The sequence below is a fragment of the Prionailurus viverrinus genome, chromosome B2 (genome assembly GCF_022837055.1).
Source record: "Prionailurus viverrinus isolate Anna chromosome B2, UM_Priviv_1.0, whole genome shotgun sequence".
Classification (NCBI taxonomy): Eukaryota; Metazoa; Chordata; class Mammalia; order Carnivora; family Felidae; genus Prionailurus; species Prionailurus viverrinus.
In genome coordinates, this window is record NC_062565.1 from 75,357,557 (window position 1) to 75,380,602 (window position 23,046).

Genomic DNA, 23,046 nt, shown 5'->3' on the forward strand with positions numbered 1-23,046 from the left:
CAACTCCCAAACCTGGAAGGAAAAGGACAAAACAGTGATGTGACTGACTAACCTCCAAAGAGGTCCACATCAGCAGTGACAGCGGTGACAGTTGTAGTAGTTGAGGCAGAGGCTGAAGCAGTTGCAATTTCAGCGGTTGTGGTAGGAGGGGCAGGCTCTGGTGCAAATGGGTCTGAAATTTGTGCTTCAGAGGGAACAGAGGAAATTGCAGCCAGAGAATCTGTGTTGTACCACAGACAAAGAACAAACAGGAGGGAAGAGGAAAGGACAAAAGATGTACCAGGCTCCAAATCATCAAATTAAGGAAGTGATGAAGAGACAGAAGTCTCTTTTAAAACAGAAGTTTAAAATAAAGCTTTACTCACCCTCTCCCAAAAGGTCTATCGATGTCCATTATGTGTCAGCGTATGAAGAAATAAGAGAGAGCTGAAACACGCAAGCACACCAACGTCCGAGCAGGGCGAGGTACTAACTGAAGATGTTTTAGCTTTATGCGCCTTTCTGAACCATTTGTAATTAAAAAATAATGTATCATCTGTTATTATCATGGAATGTTTGAGCAGGAAGGGGCCGTAGGGATCCTCTAGACCATGCTTTCGATTTTATAGGTGGGAACACAGAGAGCACGGTCAAGACACTTACCTGAAGTCAGCACTAAACAACTTTGACAAACTCAATATATTGTCAGATTTATCATTTCATCTGCTTTGACTGATTTACTATAGGATAAATATCAATTCTGAAGAAACTGTAGTTGATCGAACTTTATTAATCCTCTGTATCTGATGTGTCACTTCAGTCCAGAATACCACAGAATAAAGAGAGACTTTATGATAGCTATAGTCTGACTGAAGAACATACCACACGTAGTCAAAGAACTGAATGCAAGTTTAGGAGTTAGGGAAAAAAAAACCTCAAACTACATGATTTTTTTCTTCATAAGTTTCACACTCTCAGAGGTTTTTCAATTCAATATATAATCTTTCCATTTATAGACATTATGTGACAACATATAAGAATTATTATTTAAAACAGATTTTTTTGAGAGAGAGAGTGTGTGTATACATGTGAGTGGGAGAGGGGCAGGGAAAGAGAGAATCCCAAGGAGGCTCCACAGATATCAGCGTAGAGCCTGAAACAGGGCTCGATCTCTCAAGATCATGAGATCATGAACTTAGTGGAAATCAAGAGTCAGACACTAACCAACCGAGCCACAAAGGCGCCCCGAGAATTATTTTTAAGATGAATGTGAGAGATTGTGTAGCATTAACACTTTTCAGCCCTTCTGAGGTCTGCACTCCCTTCAGAGGTACATACTTTCTTAGTGTTCAATAGTGAGATTACAGTTGGGATCCAAATAAAAAGCCTGGGAGGGGTAATTCTTAACTATACTATGACTTTAGGTTAAACATTTAGTGTCCAATGGTATGCGCATACTCCCAGTCATGTGATAAGCCTCAGGGCTCATATTTGAATTCATGAATGTTACTAAAAATTTATTTTAATCATGAAGACATTTTATCAGAAGTCATTAGTGAGCTATTTTTTTAAGAGGCTTAAAAACATTATGAGAACTCAATAAACTAAAAGTTCTAGAAGACATTTTAAAAAACTGAGAAACATAAATTTGACATTAAAAATTATCACATTCATTTAGGGCGCCTGGGTGGCTTAGTCGGTTAAGTGTCTGACTTCAGGTCAGGTCATGATCTCATGGCCCATGGGTTCAAGCCCCGTGTCAGGCTCTGTGCTGACAGCTCAGAGCCTGGAGCCTGCTTCAGATTCTGTGTCTCCTTTCCCTCTCTGCCCCTCCCCCACTTCTGCTCTGTCTCTTTCTCTCAAAATATAAACATTAAATTTTTTTTCAATAAAAAATGATCACATTCATTTAACTATGCAATTTCAAACCCAATAAATATTAGATAAAGCACTCTACAGATACACTAAGGTAATCAAGGCTCTACCTAACCAAATCTTATACATTTCATTACATTAGAAAATGATAACATACAGGGTACATCACATTAGAAACAGTTTTTTAATTTTAGAATGTATGCATAATGAACACCAAGCAAAGACGAGCTATACTGATTTGGGGCTGTTAGATGATCAGGTCTCAAATCCTGAGAAAAAGAAGGTCCTTCCAATAATTCCTTAAACCAGTAGAATCAGGCCCAATACAACTGTTACTCAATAGTCATACACCCTAAAATTTTAATTGGAAACCAAAGTGGGTCATCAGAAGCCAGAAAGACTTGGTTCTCTATTCTCCTGGCATTGGTGGGACTCTCTCTAGCCTTGTTTTATCAATGGCTATTTCAAGATGCAATCTGACTTAGAAGGGCTAAGAGCCACGTGATGTTAAGTTTCCAGACCTGCGATTGTCTATGACAGGGAATGGGCAATTTATTTTGTACATTTGGTAAGTGATAAAGGAGAAGACTATCTATGTGTACTAGAAGGAGAGAAATAGAAATATTTTTCAAAAGTATGAAAGATTAAGGAGCACCTGAGTAGCTCAGTCAGTTAAACGTCCGACTCTTGATTTCAGCTCAAGTCACGATCTCACAGTTTGTGGGTTCGAGCCCCTGTGTTGTGCTCCTTGCTGGTGGGTACAAAGCCTGCTTGGGATTCTCTCCTTCCTCTCTCTCTGCCCCCTCCCCTGTTTGTGTGCATGTGCTCTCATTCTCTCTCTCTCTCTCTCTCTCTCTCTCTCTCTCTCTCTCTCTCTCAAAAAAAAAAAAACCCCAAAAAACAAAAACAACCTTAAAAAAATTATAAAAGATTAAAACACTAGTTCCTTGCTTGTGACTACTGTTTTTTTCAGATGGAGGGCTATAAGACTGCTTGCAATATGATTAAAGATAGAGAGTAAAATTTCCTAGGAAAATTTATGATGATTAAACATACTGGGGCATTACTGATGCTGAAAACTTTTGCCACAGGTTTTAGTCTCTAAAATCTGAATTTTCTGGAGGAAATATAATTTATGTTACTTATTTCTTACTTTATGCAAAATTTTCCCTACTATAAAAGAAAGCCCTACTTTAGGATGATGGGAATAGTTATTATTCTCAAAGCTACCACTTTTTATAAAGGATTAAACTATACAAACCCTTGCCCCCAAACCCACAGCAGCAGAGTTCAATTCACTGCAAGTACTACATAATCAGACATATTTTTTTGAACTAAGAAAATTACTAGAAAATATTCACTGTAATTGAGGAAACAACTATAACCGAATTAACAAGGAAATCTGTATTTTGCAGTGATATGTAGCTACACTTCTTAGGTTACTGTAAAAGATTAAATGCATTAATATATTTAAAGTGCTCACCCATGCCTGGAGTGTATCAAATGCTTGTTAATGATAACAATAGCAATAGCTAATATTTAAGTAAAATTGTAATTTTCATTACAGAAATATGAATTTCAAAGCTTCTATAAATCTTTCTGTGCGTGTGTGTGTGTGTGTGTGTGTGTGTGTACAAGGCATGTTTCCTAAACAGCCCATAGATATGCCTCTCAGATTTAATTAGCAAGTAAATGGTAATATAGGTCACGAAAATTGCTTATACTATGGCTAATATTCCCCATGAAAACTATTAAAGTCATATTACTGAATAATGATGAGCCTTCAAATGCACGTTGGTAATTAATTTCTATTAGGTTTCTTAATTCTAATAAAACCTTAGTAGTAATTCTGTATTTCTCAAAAAGTTAGAAATTTCACTTCAAACATTTATAGTAAGTAATGATCTGTTTCCCACTTCTAAGACACACAGAAATACAACATACATATTCACTTGTTTGTGCTGAGAGATGAATTTATTATGAAGAGAAAAACACTCTCCTTATTACGGGGCCAGAGGCAGGGATTACAAAAAGCTCTATCTTCTTTCAGTCAAAATGCTCACTATTGGTCAACAGATGCAAATCTTGTATGCATTATTTAACTTAGGTTTACTAAAATATGAATTTGCTAAAATTTGGTTGTCTCTTACACCAACAGAAAAAAATACCCTCATTACAAGATATCCCTTAAAATGCCAATATTTATCAGTATGTATAACCTCCAAGAGAAATTCTTAAACACCTGAAGTGGCCATGGATGCTGGAAAGTGAATCCTCTTACTAGCATTATGGTCAGATAAAAATATCCAAATAGGTATAAAAGAGTTTTAGAGTTGTATTTTACTGTCTGGTTATACAAAATTAAAATGTGCTTTAATAATAGAAGTGACCTGATTTCATCGAACAAGACTGAGAAAGTGATTTTATTTATTTTTGCTTAGTCAAATGAGCCAAAATATATTTGTTACAATTTAGCATCATGTTCTACTACCCTGGCATATCTGTAGGATAAATGCAAACTGAACATGACTAATATTACTCCATTTCATATTATGCAAGTTTACTTCAGTGTCTTAAGACTTATAATTTTTACTATTTTGCTTGGGAATTAGAGAATTTATTAGTATTTTTCTCTCTAGCTGATTCTTCTACTGCTATGAAATACTGTAGTCATACACATTTTCTTGAGACAGAAGACTAATGATGTCTAATTATCAAAAAGTGACCATCAGGTCCTAAGCCAAGGTTCTATTAGCCTGGAGGGTGCTTTGTACTATATAAAAAGTGTTCCGTCTGCGCCAGCAGATAAGAGAAAGAAAAGCACCCCTTTTTCAAGGATGAAAAGGGTCACAGCTTGAATAGCAGACAGTGGGCTGGATTTTAGCCCCTCTCATTCTGCCTTTGAGCAAGGCACAAACTGCATGTCCCTCCTGAACAGCCCTGACTAAAATCACACAATTCTGCTTTCTTCTTTATCCATTGCTATCTTAATGCTTTGGTCTTCAATGGTCACTTATTTCTAACAAGTAAAGGCTGAAATGTAGTCTCATAAAATTGGTTAATTATAACCTATTCTTTACAGTATTGTGTGTCTTAGCAAAAAGTGCTTGAAGATGGAAATGAATAAAACTGTTTCAGTGCAAGTTTAAAAGATCTCATCTAGCTTTTACTTTTTACTTGGCATTCTTTTGGTGCAAAATTTAAGAAAAAGAAAAAGAAAAAGAAAGAAAGAAAGGAAGAAAGAAAAAGAAAGAGAAAAGGAGAATTTCTCTTCAATTTCATGCCAAAGAATAAGGTAAAAGGAGATGGTTTATAAGGTTTCACTGGTTATTCATTAAAGTTCTAACTCGGTCACTAAGTAAATGTTTGAGAAGTTCTGAAAATTAACAGTGTGAATACATACTGATTTAAATAGTTGACAGAATTAAAGAGTTATTATATTCATATAAAACCAAAAAATTTTCGTATAACCCCACAAATTATAATTAACACTAAGTTTTAAATTATAAAAAATCTCTAAAAGCCATTTGCAAGAATTTATGACATAAAAAGTCTGATTTAAGGATATGGATTTGGAGCATTCTTAAATGAACCAGAAACACAATTAATTGTATAAGATACTGTGGTAATGAAAATTAGTAAATTGAAAAAATCAAAAATTTTTGAAACTTGAAGCTCAGAATGAAAACATGAGAACCAGAAGAATGCCCTTATAAAATCTCAGCAAGAATATTTTCCTTTTACCAACTGAAATTTAACAAAGTTAAGTGAAGTTGAAAGAGCAATTTAATTTAAAAAAATTGATAGCTGTAGGCTTAAGAGTTGAACATTTCAAGGGCACCTGGGTGGCTCAGTCAGTTAAATGTCCGACTTTGGCTCAGGTCATGATCTCACAGTTCATGGGTTTGAGCCCCGCATCAGGCTCTGTGATGACAGCCTGGAGCCTACTTCAGATTCTGTCTCCCTCTCTTTCTGCCCCGTCCCCGTTCATTCTCATTCTCTCTCTCTCTCTCTCCCTCCCTCCTTCTAAGAAATAAACATTAAAAAAAAAAAAAAAAAGAGTTGAACATTTCAATATAGGAGGTTTAAATGTTTTCAGTGGGAAAACACCAATATTTAAAATGCTCATAATTTATAATTAGCAACTTTATTGCAGGACTGGTTATCTGTTGTTTATTCTGTTGCCAAAACAACTTGGAAATACAATCCAGAGATTATAGCATTACTCTGATGTCATACTGACACATTGTTTAGCAAGCTCACCCAAGGATTATTTAATTATCTAGGGGAAGGTAACTTCATTTGGCTTTGCAATTTAAATGTTAATTAAGGATTCTGACTCTAAAATGATATATTAAAAGTTACAGATCTTGTTGATAAGTGATTTTTATATTCTGTCTGGGAGAAGAAGATAACCTCAAGATATGATCTTTTATTGACCTACTGGGCATTAACTAATTTTGTATCTAACCTAGTCAACTTATTCTAACATTTCTTTTCAAATCCCAATAAATACCAAGTTCCTTGAAATGTCCTCTGAACTGTATTTATCATTTTACTGGTTTCCTCATCAGCTAGTTAATGTCTCACTTGTGCTGTTTCTTCCACCCTCCCACTCTAGCTTTATTGAGGTATATAGTTAAGATGTACAATGAGATGAGTTGATATATTTGGTGAAATGATTACTACAATCGACATAACACATCCATGACCCCACATAACTGCTAGTTACTACCTTTATTTTTGTGGTCAGAATATTTAAGATTTACTCTCTTATCAAATTTCAAGTATACAACAGTATTATTAACTATGGTCACCAGCTACACATTAGATCTCCAGAACTTACTCATCTTACGATGGACCATTTGTTCCCTCTGATTAATGTCTCCCCGTTTTGTGCCTTACTCTCCACCCCTGCCAACCATCATTATAGTTTCTCCTTCTGAGAATTTGACTGTTTTAGATTTCACATAATGAGTGAGATCATACATATTTGTCTCTCCGTGTCTGGCTTATTCACTTAGCATAATGTCTTCCATGTTTATCCATGTGTTTGCAAATTGGAAGATTTCCTTCTCTTTTAGGGTGGAATAATATTCCACTGAATGAATGAATGAATATATATATATATATATATATATATGAATGAATATATATGAATGAATATATATGAATGAATATATGAATATATGAATGTATATATGAATGAATGAATATATATATATAGTTATATTTATTCATATATAAAACACATTTTCCTTCTCTATTTGTCCACTGACAGACATTTAGGTTATTTCTATATTTTGGCTATTCTGTATATTGCTGCAATGAATATGGGAGTGCAGATAACCTCTCTGATATGTGTGTGTGTGTGTGTGTGTGTGTGTGTATCCATCCAGAAGTGAAATTAGTAAATCATGTGGTAGTCCTATTTTTTAAATTTTTTGAGGAAGCTCTCTACTGTTTTCCATAACAGCTATACCAATTTGCACTCTCAAAGTGTATAGGGTCCCCTTTTTTCCATATCCTCATCAGTACTTGTTACCTCTTTTTGGTATAGCCATTCCAACAGGTGTGAGCTGATATAATATTGTGCTTTTGATTTGCATTTTCCTGATGATTAGTGATAATGAACACCTTTCCATATATCTATTGGTCATCTATATGTTTTCTTTGGAAAAATGTCTATTCAGGACCTTTCCCCATTTTTAAATCAAGTTATTTGGTTTTTTTGCGATTGAATTGAGTCCTTACATATTTTGGATATTAACTCCTTATTAGATACATGGTTTGCAAATATTTTCTCCCATTCTGGAAGTTGCATTTTCATTTTACTGATTGTTTCTTTTGCTGTGCAGAAGTGTTCTAGTTTGACACAGTCCTACTTATGTTTGCTTTTGTTGCCTACGTTTTGGTGTCATATGCAAAAAAAAAAATAATTGCTAAGACCAATGTTGAAAAGATTTTTCTGTTTTTTATGGTTTCAGGTCTTATATTTAAGTTGTTAATGCATTTGAGTTAATTTTTCTGTATGGTATAAAATAAAGTTCCAATTTTATTCTTTTGCATGTGGATATTCAGTTTTCCCAACACCAGTTATTAAAGAGACTATCCTTTCCCTGTTGTGTATTCCTGGTAATTGACTGTATGTGTGTGAATTTACTTCTGGGATCTCTGTTCTGTTGGTGAAGGGGTTTGTTTTTAGAACAGTAACACACTATTTTGATTACTATAGCTTTGCACTATAGTTTGAAATCAGGAAGTTGGATACATTCAGTTTTGTTCTTTCTCAACACTGCTGTGGCTGCTTGGGGTCTTTTGTGTACAAATAACAGGATTATTTTATATTTATGGGAAAATGCCATTGCAGTTTTTCTAGGGATTGTACTAAAGCTATAGATCACTGTAAGTAATATGGATATTTTTGCATCAAAAACCATAAGATACTTAGGAATAAATCTAACCAAAGAGGTAAAAGATCTGTACTCTGAAAACTATATAACACTTGTGAAAGATATTGAGGAAGGCACAAAGAAATGGAAAAACATTCTGTGCTCATGGATTGGAAGAGCAAATATTGTTAAAATGTCTATACTAATCAAAGAAATCTACACATTCAATGCAATCCCTACCAAAATAACATGAGCATTTTTCAAAGACCTAGAACAAACAATTCTAAAATTTGTATGGAACCAGAAAAGACCCCAAATAGCCAAAGTAATGTTGAAAAATAAAAGCAAAGTGAGAGGCATCACAATTCTGGACTTCAAGCTGTATTACAAAGGTGTAATCACCAAGACAGTATGGAACTGGCACAAAAACAGACACACAGAGCAATGGAACAGAATAGAGAACCCAGAAATGCACTCACAGCTATATGGTCAACTAATCTTTAACAAAGCAGGAAAGAATACGCAATGGAAAAAAGATGAAAGCAAAAATGAGCTATTGGGACTTCATCAAGATAAAAACCTTCTACATAGTGAAGGAAACAATCAACAAAACTAAAAGGCAAACTACAGAATAGGAGAAGATATTTACAAATAACATATCTGATAAAGGGCCAGTGTCCAAAATCTATAAAGAACTTATCAAACTCAACACCCAAAAATAAATAACCTAGTTCAGAAGACATGAACAGACATTTCTACAAAGAAGACATACAAATACCTAACACACATGAAAAAATGCTCAACATAAGTCATTATCAGGGAAATTCAAATCAAAACCACAATGAGATACCACCTCACACCTGTCAGAATTAGCCAGGAAACAACAGATATTGGTGAGGATGTGGAGAAAAGGGAACCCTCTTACACTGTTGGTGGGAATGCAGCCACTCTAGAAAACATTATGGAGGTTCCTCAAAAAGTTAAAAATAGCACTACCCTATGACCCAGCAATTGCCTGTTGTGTATTCCTGGTAATTGACTATATGTGTGTGAATTTACCTAAAGGATACAAAAATACTGATTCAAAGGGCACACACACCCCCAATGTTTATAGCAGCATTATCAACGATAACCAAATTATGGAAAGAGTCCAAATGTCCATTGACTGATGAGTGGATAAAGATGTGGTGTGTGTGTGTGTGTGTGTGTGTGTGTGTGTGTGTGTTTGTGTGTGTATAAAATGGAATATTACTCAGCCATCAAAAAGGAAATCTTTCTATTTTCAACAATGTGGATGGAGCTAGAGTGTACTATGCAAAGTGAAATAAGTCAGAGAAAGACAAATACCATATGATTTCACTCATATGTGGAATTTAAGAAACAAAACAGAGGAACATAGGTGGAAAAAAAGGAAAAATAAGATAAAAATAGAGAGGGAGGCAAACCATAAGAGACTCTTAACTACAGAGAACAAACTGAGGGTTGCTGGAGGGGCGGTGGGTGGAGGGATGGGCTAAATGAGTGATGGGCATTAGAGAGGGCACTTGTGTTGAGCACTAGGTGTTGTAGGTAAGTGACGAATCACTAAATTCTACTCCTGTAACCAATACTACACTATATATTAACTTGAATTTAAATAAAATCTTGGAAGGGGTTAAAAAAAGGTAATGTGGACATTTTAACAATATTAATTCTTCCAATCCCTGAATACAGAATATCTTTCCATTTATTTGTGTTTTCTTCAATTTCTCTTATCAATGTTCACAGCACTTCAGTGTATAAGATCTTTCATGTCCTTGATGAAAATTTATTCCTAAGTATTCCATTCCTTTGATGCTACTGTAAATGGGATTGTCCTCTTTATTTCTTTTTCAGATAGTTTGTTGTTAGTGTATAGAAATGTAACTGATTTTTGTATGTTGCCTGTGTATCCTGCAACTTTACTGAATTCATTTATTAGTTCTAACGGCTTTTTGGTGGAGTCTGTAGGGTTTTCTACATACAAGATTATGTCATCTGCAGAGACAATTTTGCTTCTTCCTTTCCTTTTTGGATGCCTTTTATTTCTTTTTCTTGCCTAACTGCTCTGGCTAAGACTTCCAGCACTACACTGAATAGAAGTGGAGAGTGGTCATCTTTGCCTTGTCCCTAATCTTAAGGGAAAAAGTTTCAGCTTTACCCCTATGATGTTAGCTGTGGGCACATCATATAAGGCCTTTGTAATGTTGAGGTACATTCCTTCTACATATAATTTGTTAAGAGTTTTTATCATGAAAGGATGTTGAATTTTGTTAGATGCTTCTTCTGCATCTACTGAAATCATATGATTTCCATGTACCATGTTTAGTGATTTGCATATAGTGAACCATCCTTGCATTCCAGGGATAAATTCCACTTGATCATGGTGCATGATCCTTCTAATGTGCTACTGAATTTGGTTTGCTAATATTTTGTTGAGCATTTTTGTGTTTTTGTTCATCAAGATTATTGGCCTGTAATTTCCTTTTCTTGGAGGGTCCTCATCTGGCTTTGGTCTGAGGATAATGCTGGCTTCAAAAAATGAGTTTGGAAGTGTTGCCTCCATATCAATTTTTTTTTAGGAGTTAGAGAAGTAATGACATTCATTCTTGTTGAAATGGTAGAATTCACTTGTGAAGCTATCATGTGTTTTTCTTTGTTGGGAATTTTTGACTCATGCTTCAATTTCCTTGCTCATTGTGAATTTTTTCAGATTTTCTATTTCTTCATGGTTCTGTCTCAGTCAATTATATGTTTCTAGGTATTTATTCATTTCTTCTAGGTTATCCAATATGATGGCATATAATTGTTCATAGTAGTCTCTCATGGCCCTTTGTAGTTTTATAATATCAGCCGTAATGTTTCCTCTTTCATTTATTATTTCATTTTTGAATCCTTGCTTTTTTCTTGGTGAGTCTAGTTAAAAGTTTGTCATTTTGTTTATTCAAAAAAATCAATTCTTAGTTTCACTGACCTTTTCTATGGTCTTCCTAATTTCTACTCATTTATTTCTGATCTAATCTTTATTATTTCCTTTCTTCTGCTAACTTTGGGATTAGTTTGTTCTTTTTTCTAGTTCCTTGAGGCATAAAGCTATATAGTTTATTTGAGATGTTTCTTTTTCTTAATGTAGGCATTTAACACTATAAACATTCCTCTGAGAATTGCTTTTGTAGAATCCTATATGTGTTGGTATGTTTCCATTTTCATCTGTTTCAAGATATTTTCTGATTTCTTTCTGATTTCTTCTTTGACCCAATGGTTGTCCAGGAGTATATTGTTTTATCTCGAGGTTAGCAATATGGCTTCTATCTTCTTTAATTTGTTAATATTTGGTAAGTGTCATAACTTATGATCTATCCTGGAGAGTGTTCCATATGTGCTTGAGAAGAATGTATATTCTTCTGTGTTGGATGGAATGTTCTGTATATATTTGTTGAGCCCACTTGGAGTGTTATCAAACCTACTATTTCTTTATTGATTTTCTGCCTAGATTATTTATTCATTGTTGAAAGTGGCATAATAAAGTCCTCTACTGTTACAATATGGCTATTTCTCCCCTTGGTTCTGTTAATATTTGTTTTATATATTTAGGTATTACAATGTTTGGTGTATATATATTTACAACTGTTATATCATCTTGATGGGTTGATCTTTTTACTTTGCTGGGTATAGTACTCTTGGCTGAAGTTTTTTACTCCCCCTTCTTTCAGCATTCTGAGTATATCATCCTACTTACTCCTGACATGCAAGGTTTCTGCTGAAAAAATGTGCTGATAACCTTATCAGGGTTCTTTTCTATGTGACAAGTAGCTTTTCTCTTGCTGTTCTTAGGTTTTTCTTTTCATCTTTGATGTTTGCCAATTTGATTATATTGTGTCTTCTTTGGGTTGATCTTGCTTGGGGACTTTTGAACTTCATGAATATGAATATCCATACCCATGTCCATATAATTTGGGAAGTTTTTAGTCATTATTTCCTTAAATAACCTTTCTGCCCCTCTTTTTCTGTCTTTTCATTCTGGGACTCTCTCAATGCATGCATTCATTCATTTGATAGCATCCATAGGTCCCATATGCCTTCTTCACTCTTTTTCCTTCTTGTTGTTCTGCTATCTTATAATTATCTTTGAGTTTGCTGATTCTTTATTTTGTCTGATTAAGTCTGCTATTGAAGCTCTCTATTGAGTTTTTCAGTTCTGTCATTATACTCTATAGCTCCAGGATTTTTCTTTGGTTCTTTCTTATGGCCTCTCTTTATTAAACTTCTCATTTTATTCATGCATTGTCTTCTTGATTTGTTGTCTATTTGTGCTCTTTTGCATCTCACTGAGCTTCTTTAAGATGATTACTTTTAATTCTTTGTCAGGCAATTCATAAATCTCCATTTCTTCAGTGTCAGTTATTAAGAATGTTACTAGTTTCCTTTAGTGGTATCATGTTTGTTTCCCTGATTCTTTATGATCCATGTAGTCTTGTGTCGGTGTTTGTGAATTTAAAGAAGTAAACAGCTCTTCCAAGGACTCATTTTGGCAGGTAAAGACTTTCACCTGCTCTGGGCTAATGACATTGCCTAGAGTATCAGAACAGAATCACAGGTGAGTGGAGTTGGAGCTGGGTCATGTGGCTACCTGCTGGGTACACTATGATGTCCATGGTTGGTGGGCCTCTTGCCAGGGTCTTGGATGGGTTCCAATTCTGCCTCATCCCTGAGTGGACCTTCAGGACCTTGGTCAGTAGCGCTGGAACTGGGACAAGGGTCCACTTTAGGGTCTGCAGTTGAGTCCAAAGATGGCAAGTGCATGGATAGGTGTGGCTCCAATGGGGTCCCTGGGCAGGCAGGTCTACTCCTGGACCATAGCTGGGTGGGGCTGGGACATGATAGGGCTGCTCATGGGGGCAAGGGACCAAGGTTGGGACCAAGGTTGGCAGGTCCGCCTCTAGGGACACAGATGGGCTTGTCTCCCATAGGGTCCCTGCATGGGCAGGAATGCTCCCTTATGCGGGGCAGATCTGGAGCTGAGTCACAGGACTGCTTCAGGATCTGAGGTTGGACTAAGGTCACTGGGCCTGCCTCTGGGGGCACAGACAGGTGTGTCTCTTGCTGGATTCCTATGCAGGCAGGACTGCACCCAGACCATGACTGAGAGAGTCTGGAGCTGGGTCATAGGCCATTTCAGAATCGACAGCTGAGACCAAGGTCAGCAGACGTGTTACCCGAGGCAAGGGCAAGCATGGCTCCTCCTAGGTCCCTTTGCTGATGTTGCTGATGGCAGGACCAATGCCAAACAGGACTATAAATGTGTCCACAGAGGCATGGTGGTGTTTCCAGGTCTGTAGCCAGGAGGAAGGGTGGTGAGCCCCCTATGTGGGCATAGGCCTGCCTTCTTAAAACAACCTCCCTTGGTATTACGCTCCAGTGGGGTTTTGCAACCTCCTACCTGGATCCCGAAGCTCCCACAAAGGCACTTTGTTCACGGATGGTTGCCAAATTACTTTTTCTGTGTGTGGGGAGCTATGATGGGGCACCTCCTGTTACACTACATTACTTATGTTATTCCCTCTGTGTTGTTCCTATAGTTGTACGAATCACTTTTAAACTTAAAAAAATTATTTTGATAGTTTGGTGCAATAGTGCAAGGTATTCAAAACCAACTCTGTGCAGCACTAAGAATTATGCAGTAATTACCTTATTTTTCATTATTATTTAATTTGCTTTTTAATCAAATACTTATAAAAGTTTAATTTTTCTACAATCCATGAATAAAATGGGAATCAAGCACTTAGATGAAATTCTTCTCAGTTAGTTTAGCATGGATCTTTTCTGGCACAAACAAGAATCTATCCCAGATTTCAACTGGCTGAAGTTAAATCCACTATGAATTAAAACCAATGTGGGTATAAAAGTAATCCAGGAAGGAGGTTACACCTGAACAAATTAAATTACAAGTGCTGTTCATGGGAACACCCAATTCTCTAATGCCTGAATTTTTAGAAAACAATTATTAAAAATAATTAGAATTTTATTTTATTTTTAAAGTTTATTTACTTATTTGTGAGAGTGTAAGCAGGGGAAGGGAAGATAGAAAGTGAGAGAGAGAATCCTAAGCAGGTTCTACAGTGTAGTGCAGAGCCCAACATGGGGCTTAAACCCACAAACCATGAGATCATGACCTGAGCCGAAACCAAGAGTCAGATGCTTAACTGACTGAGCCAGCAGGTGCCCCCCAAAATAATCAGAGGTTTAGAATAGCAAAGAAAAATACTGCCTTTTTCCAACTCTTAAAATAAAAACCATATGACTACCTGAATATTTTAACTGTACTATAGGTACTTTTTCTGTCTCTCTCAATATATACTTAAATCGATAGATGCCATTCTTGGCATTTTCTAAGTTCCTAGCAACATTTTCGGTAACTAAAGGTAAGTATAACAATAACAGCCTGAGTAAAAACAACTAAACAGAAAGACGACACGGCTGTCTGGTTTCACTCACCTCCCCACGCAGTGGCTCCTCCGGAAGGTGGTGCTGGTGCTGGTGCCGTGGCTGCTGCTGCCCCTCCGGAAGAAAAGTCTGGCTGGAGGTCCAGAAGATCACTAGATGGTTTAGAAGTGCTGAAAGGAGAATGCAACTTGAACATCTGATTTTAAAATTTTATAATGTGAAGATGCTTTTAAATAAAGACTGATGCAGAAACCATGAAAGATTTTGGATATTTTAAATCCAGTAAGAGAATAGTATTTTGGAAAGTACAGCACATGTTCTTCAATACCAAGCCTTGGTAAACTAGTTTGAAAAGGACCAGAAGCTGAAGTTTTTAGGTTTGTGAGCTAGATGGCCTATCACTATGCCATTCTGACAGTGTAGCATGAAATAAGACACAAACAATACATAAACAAATGAATGTGCCTTTGTTCCAATAAAACTTTATTTATAAAAACAGCGGGCTAGATTTCACCCACAGGACATAGTTTGCCAATTCTTGTTTTATATGCAATAACACAGGTAAACCAAACCTCAGTCAATGGGTCACTCAACAAATCATAAAGCAGAAATTAAAGGAGAAAACCTAAATGCCTCAAATTAAGGGGGAATTTTATTAACTACGTTAATGTCCACGGGGTAGCATGTGAAGTGCTGGTTATGAGTGTGATAAAAGGAAGTGTACTCCAAATATTAAAGGTATTAGAGTAAGAATCATGAATCATTTTTCCTTTTCTCTATTTTCTAAATTGTTTTATATGGAAAAAAAATTTTGTCTTAAGGATTTAGAAAGCAAAGAATTTTAAAATTAATAATTACTAACAATAAAATAAATGAAATGAAATAAAATAAAATAAAAATAATACCTTTTTCTAAGTTAAACTGCAACATATCAAGTTTGCCTATAAGAAGCCTCATCTAAAATTTACTTCTGTATTTTTTATTCTCATTCGGTTGGCACTGTGCTTTACAAAGCTCCTCCATCTGTAGAAGTTCCAAGGAGGAGCCTAGAGCTTTGCTATTCAAAGTGTGGTCTTTAAGCCAGTAACATCCTGAGACACTGTTAGAAGCATAAAGTCTTAGTCTCACCTCTTACCTGCTATATCAGAATCTTCATTTTAACATGGTCCCAGGTGTTTCATTCAGGTTTGAAACCCACTGCTCTAGAGGTTACCAGACCAGGTACCAATCCACCAGGGTGTCAGATTCCCCACCCTTCCTCATAAATAGCAGTTCCCTCTTTATCTTTTTCACATACTAGATTTTCAAGTGATATTCTTTTGAAGACAGGATTCCTCGACATATTTTTTTTTCTCAAAGCACATGAAATGTGCCTAATTTTGATATTCACTTCATAAATATAACTGGTCTAAGTGCCAGGATAGGGAAACATATTTATCATTAAGACCTGAATCAAAGCTTTTATAAAAAGCAATTTATCTTAGTACAGATGCAAAAAGGACTTGGTTTTACCAAGTCTGTGATTATAAAAAGCAGAACTAAGCAAGCAGGGGGTAACACACATAGTTAACATGGGTACCTTATGTGGGTTTATTGCTTAGTTAAAAATTCAGGTCTCCAAATATAGGGCATCCATAATAAGTCACAGATACTATAAATCCTCTCAAGGCAGCAACCAAACAAAGGTGACCTAAAATTATGATTTGAGGAGGACTCTTTGAGTTGGGGCTTCATTGTAAGCAGCCCTGAGATTTGTACACAGTGCACAGTCATCCCCATTTTTCTCACTACTGTTAGGACATTTAGGTGCTAGTAAAAGCTGATTAGGAAGATCCTGATGGTCTCTTCCTACCACCAGTGTCTGAGTTCCTCATAAGTACCAGCTAACTGGCCCACACTTGCAAGGTTTTGTTTTGTTTTGTTTTGTTTTAAAGCACCTTAAGACACCCTTTAAATTTCACACAAGATGAGGCTAATTTCAGAAAGCATTTTCCGTATCATTTAAGTGTGTGTACCATTATTCTACCTCTTTTCCTAAATGTCTGAGCAAGAAGATGATTTCCACAGCTTAGGTCTCTCTGATGCTTTCAGAGTCTAGGCCTAGGGAACTGACTAAAATGTCAAAGGACTTATTTTGTGAACCTAAAAATAGCCCAAACTATCATGTTACTAGAACTAGATTTCGTTTTGCGAAAACATGGCGGTTCAGCACACAAAAATAAAACAAAAACCTAATGAAAATATTAATAAACAGTTCACTACATGCTCATTAACTAACCTGATGGGGACAGCCGCAGATGCAGTTGCAAATAAATCAACTGGTGGGGATGTGTCGATCGTTTTAGCTGGTGTAGAATTGGGAGACGTAACGGTTGTGGCTGGAGAAGACTGAAAGTGAAGATGCACAACACACTCTAGTCAAATGAGAATCTAAAGGACACAGAGCAACAGGACTTCAACTCTGCAGACCTATGACATTCACGGCAATTTTTGGGTAATGCCCTGTGGGAGGGAAAAACTCAAGAAAATCTGAAACTGAGAATTATAATAAGCAATCAATATTGGACAAAACAGGTTTCAAATTTTAAAAGTTAAATGTAGTTTATATAAAATTATGTTGAAAATATTTGGCTTAATATTGCAATGACTTCTAGTCATGTATTTAAAATCAAGGCTAAATGATATTTCCTAAACATAAAATTAGCAGGAAAGATCTCACTAGCTGCTAAAAGTGAAAAAAAATTATCAATTGTAATAATTGCTATAAAACCAAGCCCATTCTTTTTCCTTCACATCTTAATCAGACTTCATATAAAGTCTTCTCAGATGCCTTTAAATTCTAGAAATCTAACTTTCAAAATAATTCACAGATGGCAAAGAACAATTCATAAAGAAGATTCAAGCCACTGACAGCTTAAGGGTGTCTTGATTATATCCAGTCCCTAATGTGACAAAGATAAAACTAAAAAAGTAAAATACAATCTAACACTTACTGTCCTGGACTGGTTTATTTATTATTTTTAAAAATGTTTACTTATTTGTTTGCTTAAAAAAATGTTTTTTAATGTTTATTTATTTTTGAGACAGAGGAAGACAGAGCATGAGTGGGGGAGGGGCAGAGAGAGAGGGAGACACAGAATCTGAAACAGGCTCCAGGCTCTGAGCTGTCAGCACAGAGCCTGATGTGGGGCTAGAACCCACGAACCATGAGATCGTGACCTGAGCTGAAGTCAGATGCTTAACTGACTGAGCCACCCAGGCGCCCCTAAAAATGTTTATTTTTGAGAGAGAGGGAGAGTGTGCATTTGCAAGTGGGGGAGGGGCAGAGAGAGGAGAGAAAGAATCCCAAGTAGGCTCCATGCTCACGGTGGAGTCCGACAGAGGACTCCATCTCACAACTGTTAGATTGGGACCTGAGCCAAAATCCAGAGTCAGATGTTCAACCTACTGAACCACCCAGGTACCCTGCACTGGACTTATTTTTTTATTAAATATTTTTCATTTATTTTTGAGAGGGAGGGAGGAAGAGAGAGAGAGAGAAAACAAGCAGGGGAGGGGCAAAGAGAGAGGGAGAGACAGAATCTAAGGCAGGCTCCAGGCTCTGAGCTGTCAGCACAGAGCCTGATGCAGGGCTCGAACTCATGAATGGTGAGATCATGACCTGAACCGAAGTCAGACACTCAACTGACTGAGCCACCCAGGTGCCCTGGACTGATTTTTTTAAAAATGTTTTTTAATGTTTATTTATTGTTCAGAGAGAGAGAGAGAGAGACAGACAGACAGACAGACAGACAGAGTGTGAGCAGGGGACGGGCACAGACAGATGGAGACACAGAATCTAAAGCAGGCTCCAGGCTCTGAGCTGTCAGCACAGAGCCTGATGCCGGGCTCGAACCCACAAACTGTGAGATCATGATCCGAGCCAAGGTCGGACACTCACCTGACTGAGCCACCCAGGTGCCCCTCCCTGGACTGATTTTTAAAGAGTTAATAGTCAGTTAATATTAAAAATAAAAAATTTTGTTGAGAATTTTGTTAATTCCATTTCTCTTTATTTGCTATATTTAATTCTCCATGTATCTACAAGGGAAATATTAATAGAAGATCTCAAACCAGCCCACCAATACTTACTTCTATAAGTGGAAATGTTATATAATAGCAAGTAAAACACATGAAGACTAAGACCAACCAAGGGCTATCAGATAATGCTGTAAATGGATATCTAATTTCAAATAGACCAAATTTAAACAAAGCTTTAGGGGCAGTGGGGGCAGGGTGCTCAGTCAGTTGAGTGTCTGACTTCAACTCAGGTCATGGTCTCATTGTTTGTGGGTTTGAACCCCATGTCGGGCTTGCTGCTGTCAGCACAGAACCCACTTCAGATCATCTGCCTCCCTCTCTCTCTGCTCCTCTCTAGCTTGTGTGCTCTGTCTCTCAAAAATAAACATTTAAAAAAAAATTTTTAGGGGCGCCTGGGTGGCGCAGTCGGTTAAGCGTCCGACTTCAGCCAGGTCACGATCTCGCAGTCCGTGAGTTCGAGCCCCGCGTCAGGCTCTGGGCTGATGGCTCAGAGCCTGGAGCCTGTTTCCAATTCTGTGTCTCCCTCTCTCTCTGCCCCTCCCCCGTTCATGCTCTGTGTCTCTCTGTCCCAAAAATAAACGTTGAAAAAAAAAAAATTAATAAAAAAAAAATTTTTAAAAGAAAGCTTTAATAAGAATAAATTTTTAGAAAAAGGACTGAGGAGATAATGTTTAGGGGTTTTAGACTTAAACAGTATTTGTCTGATCCTATCTGTCCATGAATCAAGAAGTCACAATTAAATAGCTACACAAGTGCTAAGCATTCAGCAGTCAAGAAAGACAAACACACGAGTATGGATGTTGTTGCTCAGAAAAGGTTAACTCAAGCCTTTATCTGCACCAAAAATTAAAAGTTTTCAAATGGAACATGAAATATTATCAAGGGAGTATAAAGGAATAACAAAATTTAATTTGTAGGTCATCCATTGTGGATACTGACAACTCCTCTAAAAGAAATTAGTGTTTTTTAAACTAATACATGCAAATAAGTTTGGAAAGTAATGTTTATGAAAATACCACTGAGAACTTAATGATGACAATGACTCTACCAACATAAATGCAGAAATGAAGGTCTTCAAAGACCCATTAAAAACTGCCTTGTAACTATAAGCTCTGAAGAAATGAGAGAGCTAGGGAAACAGAACCAGAATAATCCTGTTATCACAAAAAGAAAATACAAATTAAATTTCATTTGGCCAAAATGTGGAGACATCATCCCAAATGATGCCATAATTTTTACCACACTCTACTCTGCAGTCATACGTTGTGACTTTTCACATAGACATAATGATTTTAAACCTGGTTGTATAACACAATCACCAGGGATCTTTTTGTTTGAGCTGCCTGAGGGAATCTTAGGCAGCCAGCCCGGTACTGACACAGTACAGGGTGTATGGGAACTACCACTGCAGTCATAATGATATCCTTCATGTCTGTAATAGCAGCAATCACATAATGGAAATCTGTCACAGATGAAAGAGTACATTTATTACATTTTTTTCCCGAAAAAGTACAATGGTAGCTGTGAACTACCGACCTAGGGGAAAAAAATACTATTGTCATTGATAATCCCAATTGTGTCCTCCAATATACCAAAAAAGAGGGAGGTGAAAGAATTATTAAAATTATTATAGTATACTGCCTAAAAAGCATGCTTGCAGAAAGACACCCGACTACAATTGACTTTTTAAACCAAACACGTATAAAATCATGTGCTTTATTTATCTCACAGGGCTGTGATTCAGAGCATGCATGTGCTTTGTAACTAGTAAAATGTTACATTTATTTTCAGTTGAAATATAGAAGTATGAAAATTTATCCTACTTAAAAAAAAAAAACCTAGTCCTAATAGAGGACCCATGAGGACAGGTACCTGTTTGACTTTCTCCTTTCACTTCTTTCAGTATGTATATATTCAAAACTGGAATTTCTGGATCATGGTGATTTTATTTTTTGTTTTTTGATGAAAGGAACATGTACATACAACAGCCAAAAAATGGAGGCAACCCAAGTGACCGCTGATGGATGGATGAAGAAAATGTGGTATACACATAGAGCGGAATGTTACTCAGACTTAAAATGGAAGGAAATTCTGACATATGCTACAGCATAAATAAATTCCCCAAGATATTATGCTAAGGAAAATAAGTCAGTCAAAAAAGGTGAGACACTGGATAAGTCCACTTATTTGAGGTACCTAGAGTAGTCAAATTCACAGAGGCAGAAAGTAGAATGGGGGTTGCCTGGGGCTGAGGAGAAGGATGTAGAATTAGTGTTGAAAGTGTAGAGTTTCAGTTTGGATGAAAAAAGTTCTGGAAACGGGATGACAGCAATAGTTGCACAACAAAGTGAATGTTAATACCAGTGAACTGTACACTCAAAAATTGCTAAAATGGTCAAAACAAAAGAAAGAGCAACTTACCTTACTTAATGGAGAGGGAGCACCAGATCTAAAAGGCAACCAAAAGAAACCCTGAATATACGTGAATAAATTTGTAGAAGCAATTAAGTTTGGTAACGCTTGCTCAAGTACTAACTCGTTTATATGCAGATGTTTTAGTAATGGACAAACTATTTTTTAAAAAATAATTTTTCTTTCATTCAATTATGACATCCTCTTTCAATATTTTCCATCCACTCAATTTCCAGTACTAGAGATTCTTAAACTTAAGTTTTTTTGTGTGTATCTCTAGCAACTTGAGTTGATCATTATTGCCTGTGTCCATCAAAAATAAAACTGGAATTTTAAAAATGTTGCCAAGACTTGGGGAATATAGTGCTTTACAGAATTAAAAAAAAACCCTCTGGTGTACTATTTTAAAAAGTTAGAAAACTCATTGAGGTACACTGTGATTCATTTAATCACAATTGTGATGCATAAGAGTAACACTAGACTTTAAAAAATCCCTATGAGCCCTATGTCTGAAATGTGTCTCAACTTCCACATGGTATACTCCTGAAGTTTGTTTTGTTCACAGCTTTAGTGAAAACTGTCTATGGAAAGTATTCCCATTATTGTGTTCAAAGTGGTGGGAGCTTGAAAAAGTACAGTAACCTCAATGCTTGTTTCTAAAGGAGAAAATTAGAAAGCAGTAAAAAAATTTTTTAGTGAGATTACTGCTAGCACTATTATACATGATCTTTATCAAAGTGCTTCAGAAACAGCTGCCTCAACAGTTTACTGTTTACCAACCCAAGTCGGTGGAAAATAAATTAATAATAAAACAAAGTGAAGAAAAAATATATTTCAATAGGAAGCCTAGTGTCAGAGTCGTTCAGGATGGCAGGGTGGCTTTCTACTCATCTACAGAGGAAATATCACAAGTAGCACTAGCAACACAAAATTAGCAGAGATTTAATAACTAAAATTTTGTACAGTATCATGAATTTTTGTTTTATTGAATGCAGCAAAAGAAATGTATTATTATATGTCACATTAATAACTTTGATATTCAACTTTGTTTGCAAATACCTGCTATTTAAAGATTATCATGCTCAAACCTAAGTACAAATACCATAAGTGACAAAAGAATCAGTTTGCCAAGCTCCTCCATGAGCACCATTACTAAATGACACTTCTAGTTACCCCATGGATTAAGCAAATAAATAAAAGCTCCTGTCTCTGTCCAGCCATCACCCCACTTACCACACTGTACCTTATTTGTCTGTTTAGTTATCTGTCTTTTCCACTAGATGCTAAATTCTCTGAAGGAAGGGAATCCATCTCATTGCTTTACATCCCCAGCACTTTACAGGCACTGATATTTCTCTATCATTTGAATTTTAAAATAAGAATACATTCATGTACTCCTTTAAAAAAATTAACTAAGAGTCTTAAAATTATTTTGTGTGAAACTAAACTGTCAGGAAATGTGACGTCTCTTTGTATGTACCATACTTAGCCTTTGCCATGATTTCATACAAGAGGTCAGAAACAGAGGTGTGCTCCCATTGGGCCATAGCTTTAAAAAGCATAATTAATTACTGATTAAAATCCCAGGGCTTCGAGGCTCAGCGAAGCAAATAACTTGCCCAAGCCTCACCATTCTTTAATGGTGGATTTAAGACTCCAGTCCAAGTCTGTCTGATGCCCCAGCCTGCGCGCGTTTCACATTCCAGCCTGTCTTGACAAAAACACACGTGGGCCCAGCACGTGTGTTCCTCTCTTACACAACATACAAACTGCTTCCTTTCACCGGTTTCTTGACTGACTTAATACCCTACCATTGGTCATTTGTCCTTTATAAAAGAAAATGCTA

The 23,046-nt window shown here is 36.4% G+C and overlaps 1 protein-coding gene across 15 annotated transcripts in view; it reads right to left on the reverse strand.

The window, feature by feature from the left end:
- The window catches only part of SNAP91 (synaptosome associated protein 91), a 149,722-nt gene that overhangs the window by 46,503 nt on the left and 80,173 nt on the right, over positions 1–23,046 (reverse strand). For 14 of the 15 annotated variants that reach the window (XM_047859643.1, XM_047859645.1, XM_047859647.1 and 11 more), the window contains exons 11-13: positions 21,210–21,237; positions 16,987–17,096; positions 14,760–14,878 (exon numbers count right to left, since the gene is read on the reverse strand). In XM_047859643.1, the coding sequence (XP_047715599.1) occupies positions 14,760–14,878; positions 16,987–17,096; positions 21,210–21,237 (257 nt within the window). Of the gene's footprint in view, positions 1–52; positions 221–365; positions 381–14,759; positions 14,879–16,986; positions 17,097–21,209; positions 21,238–23,046 lie in introns of all 15 variants that reach the window. The other variant, XM_047859654.1, reaches the window with a different exon arrangement.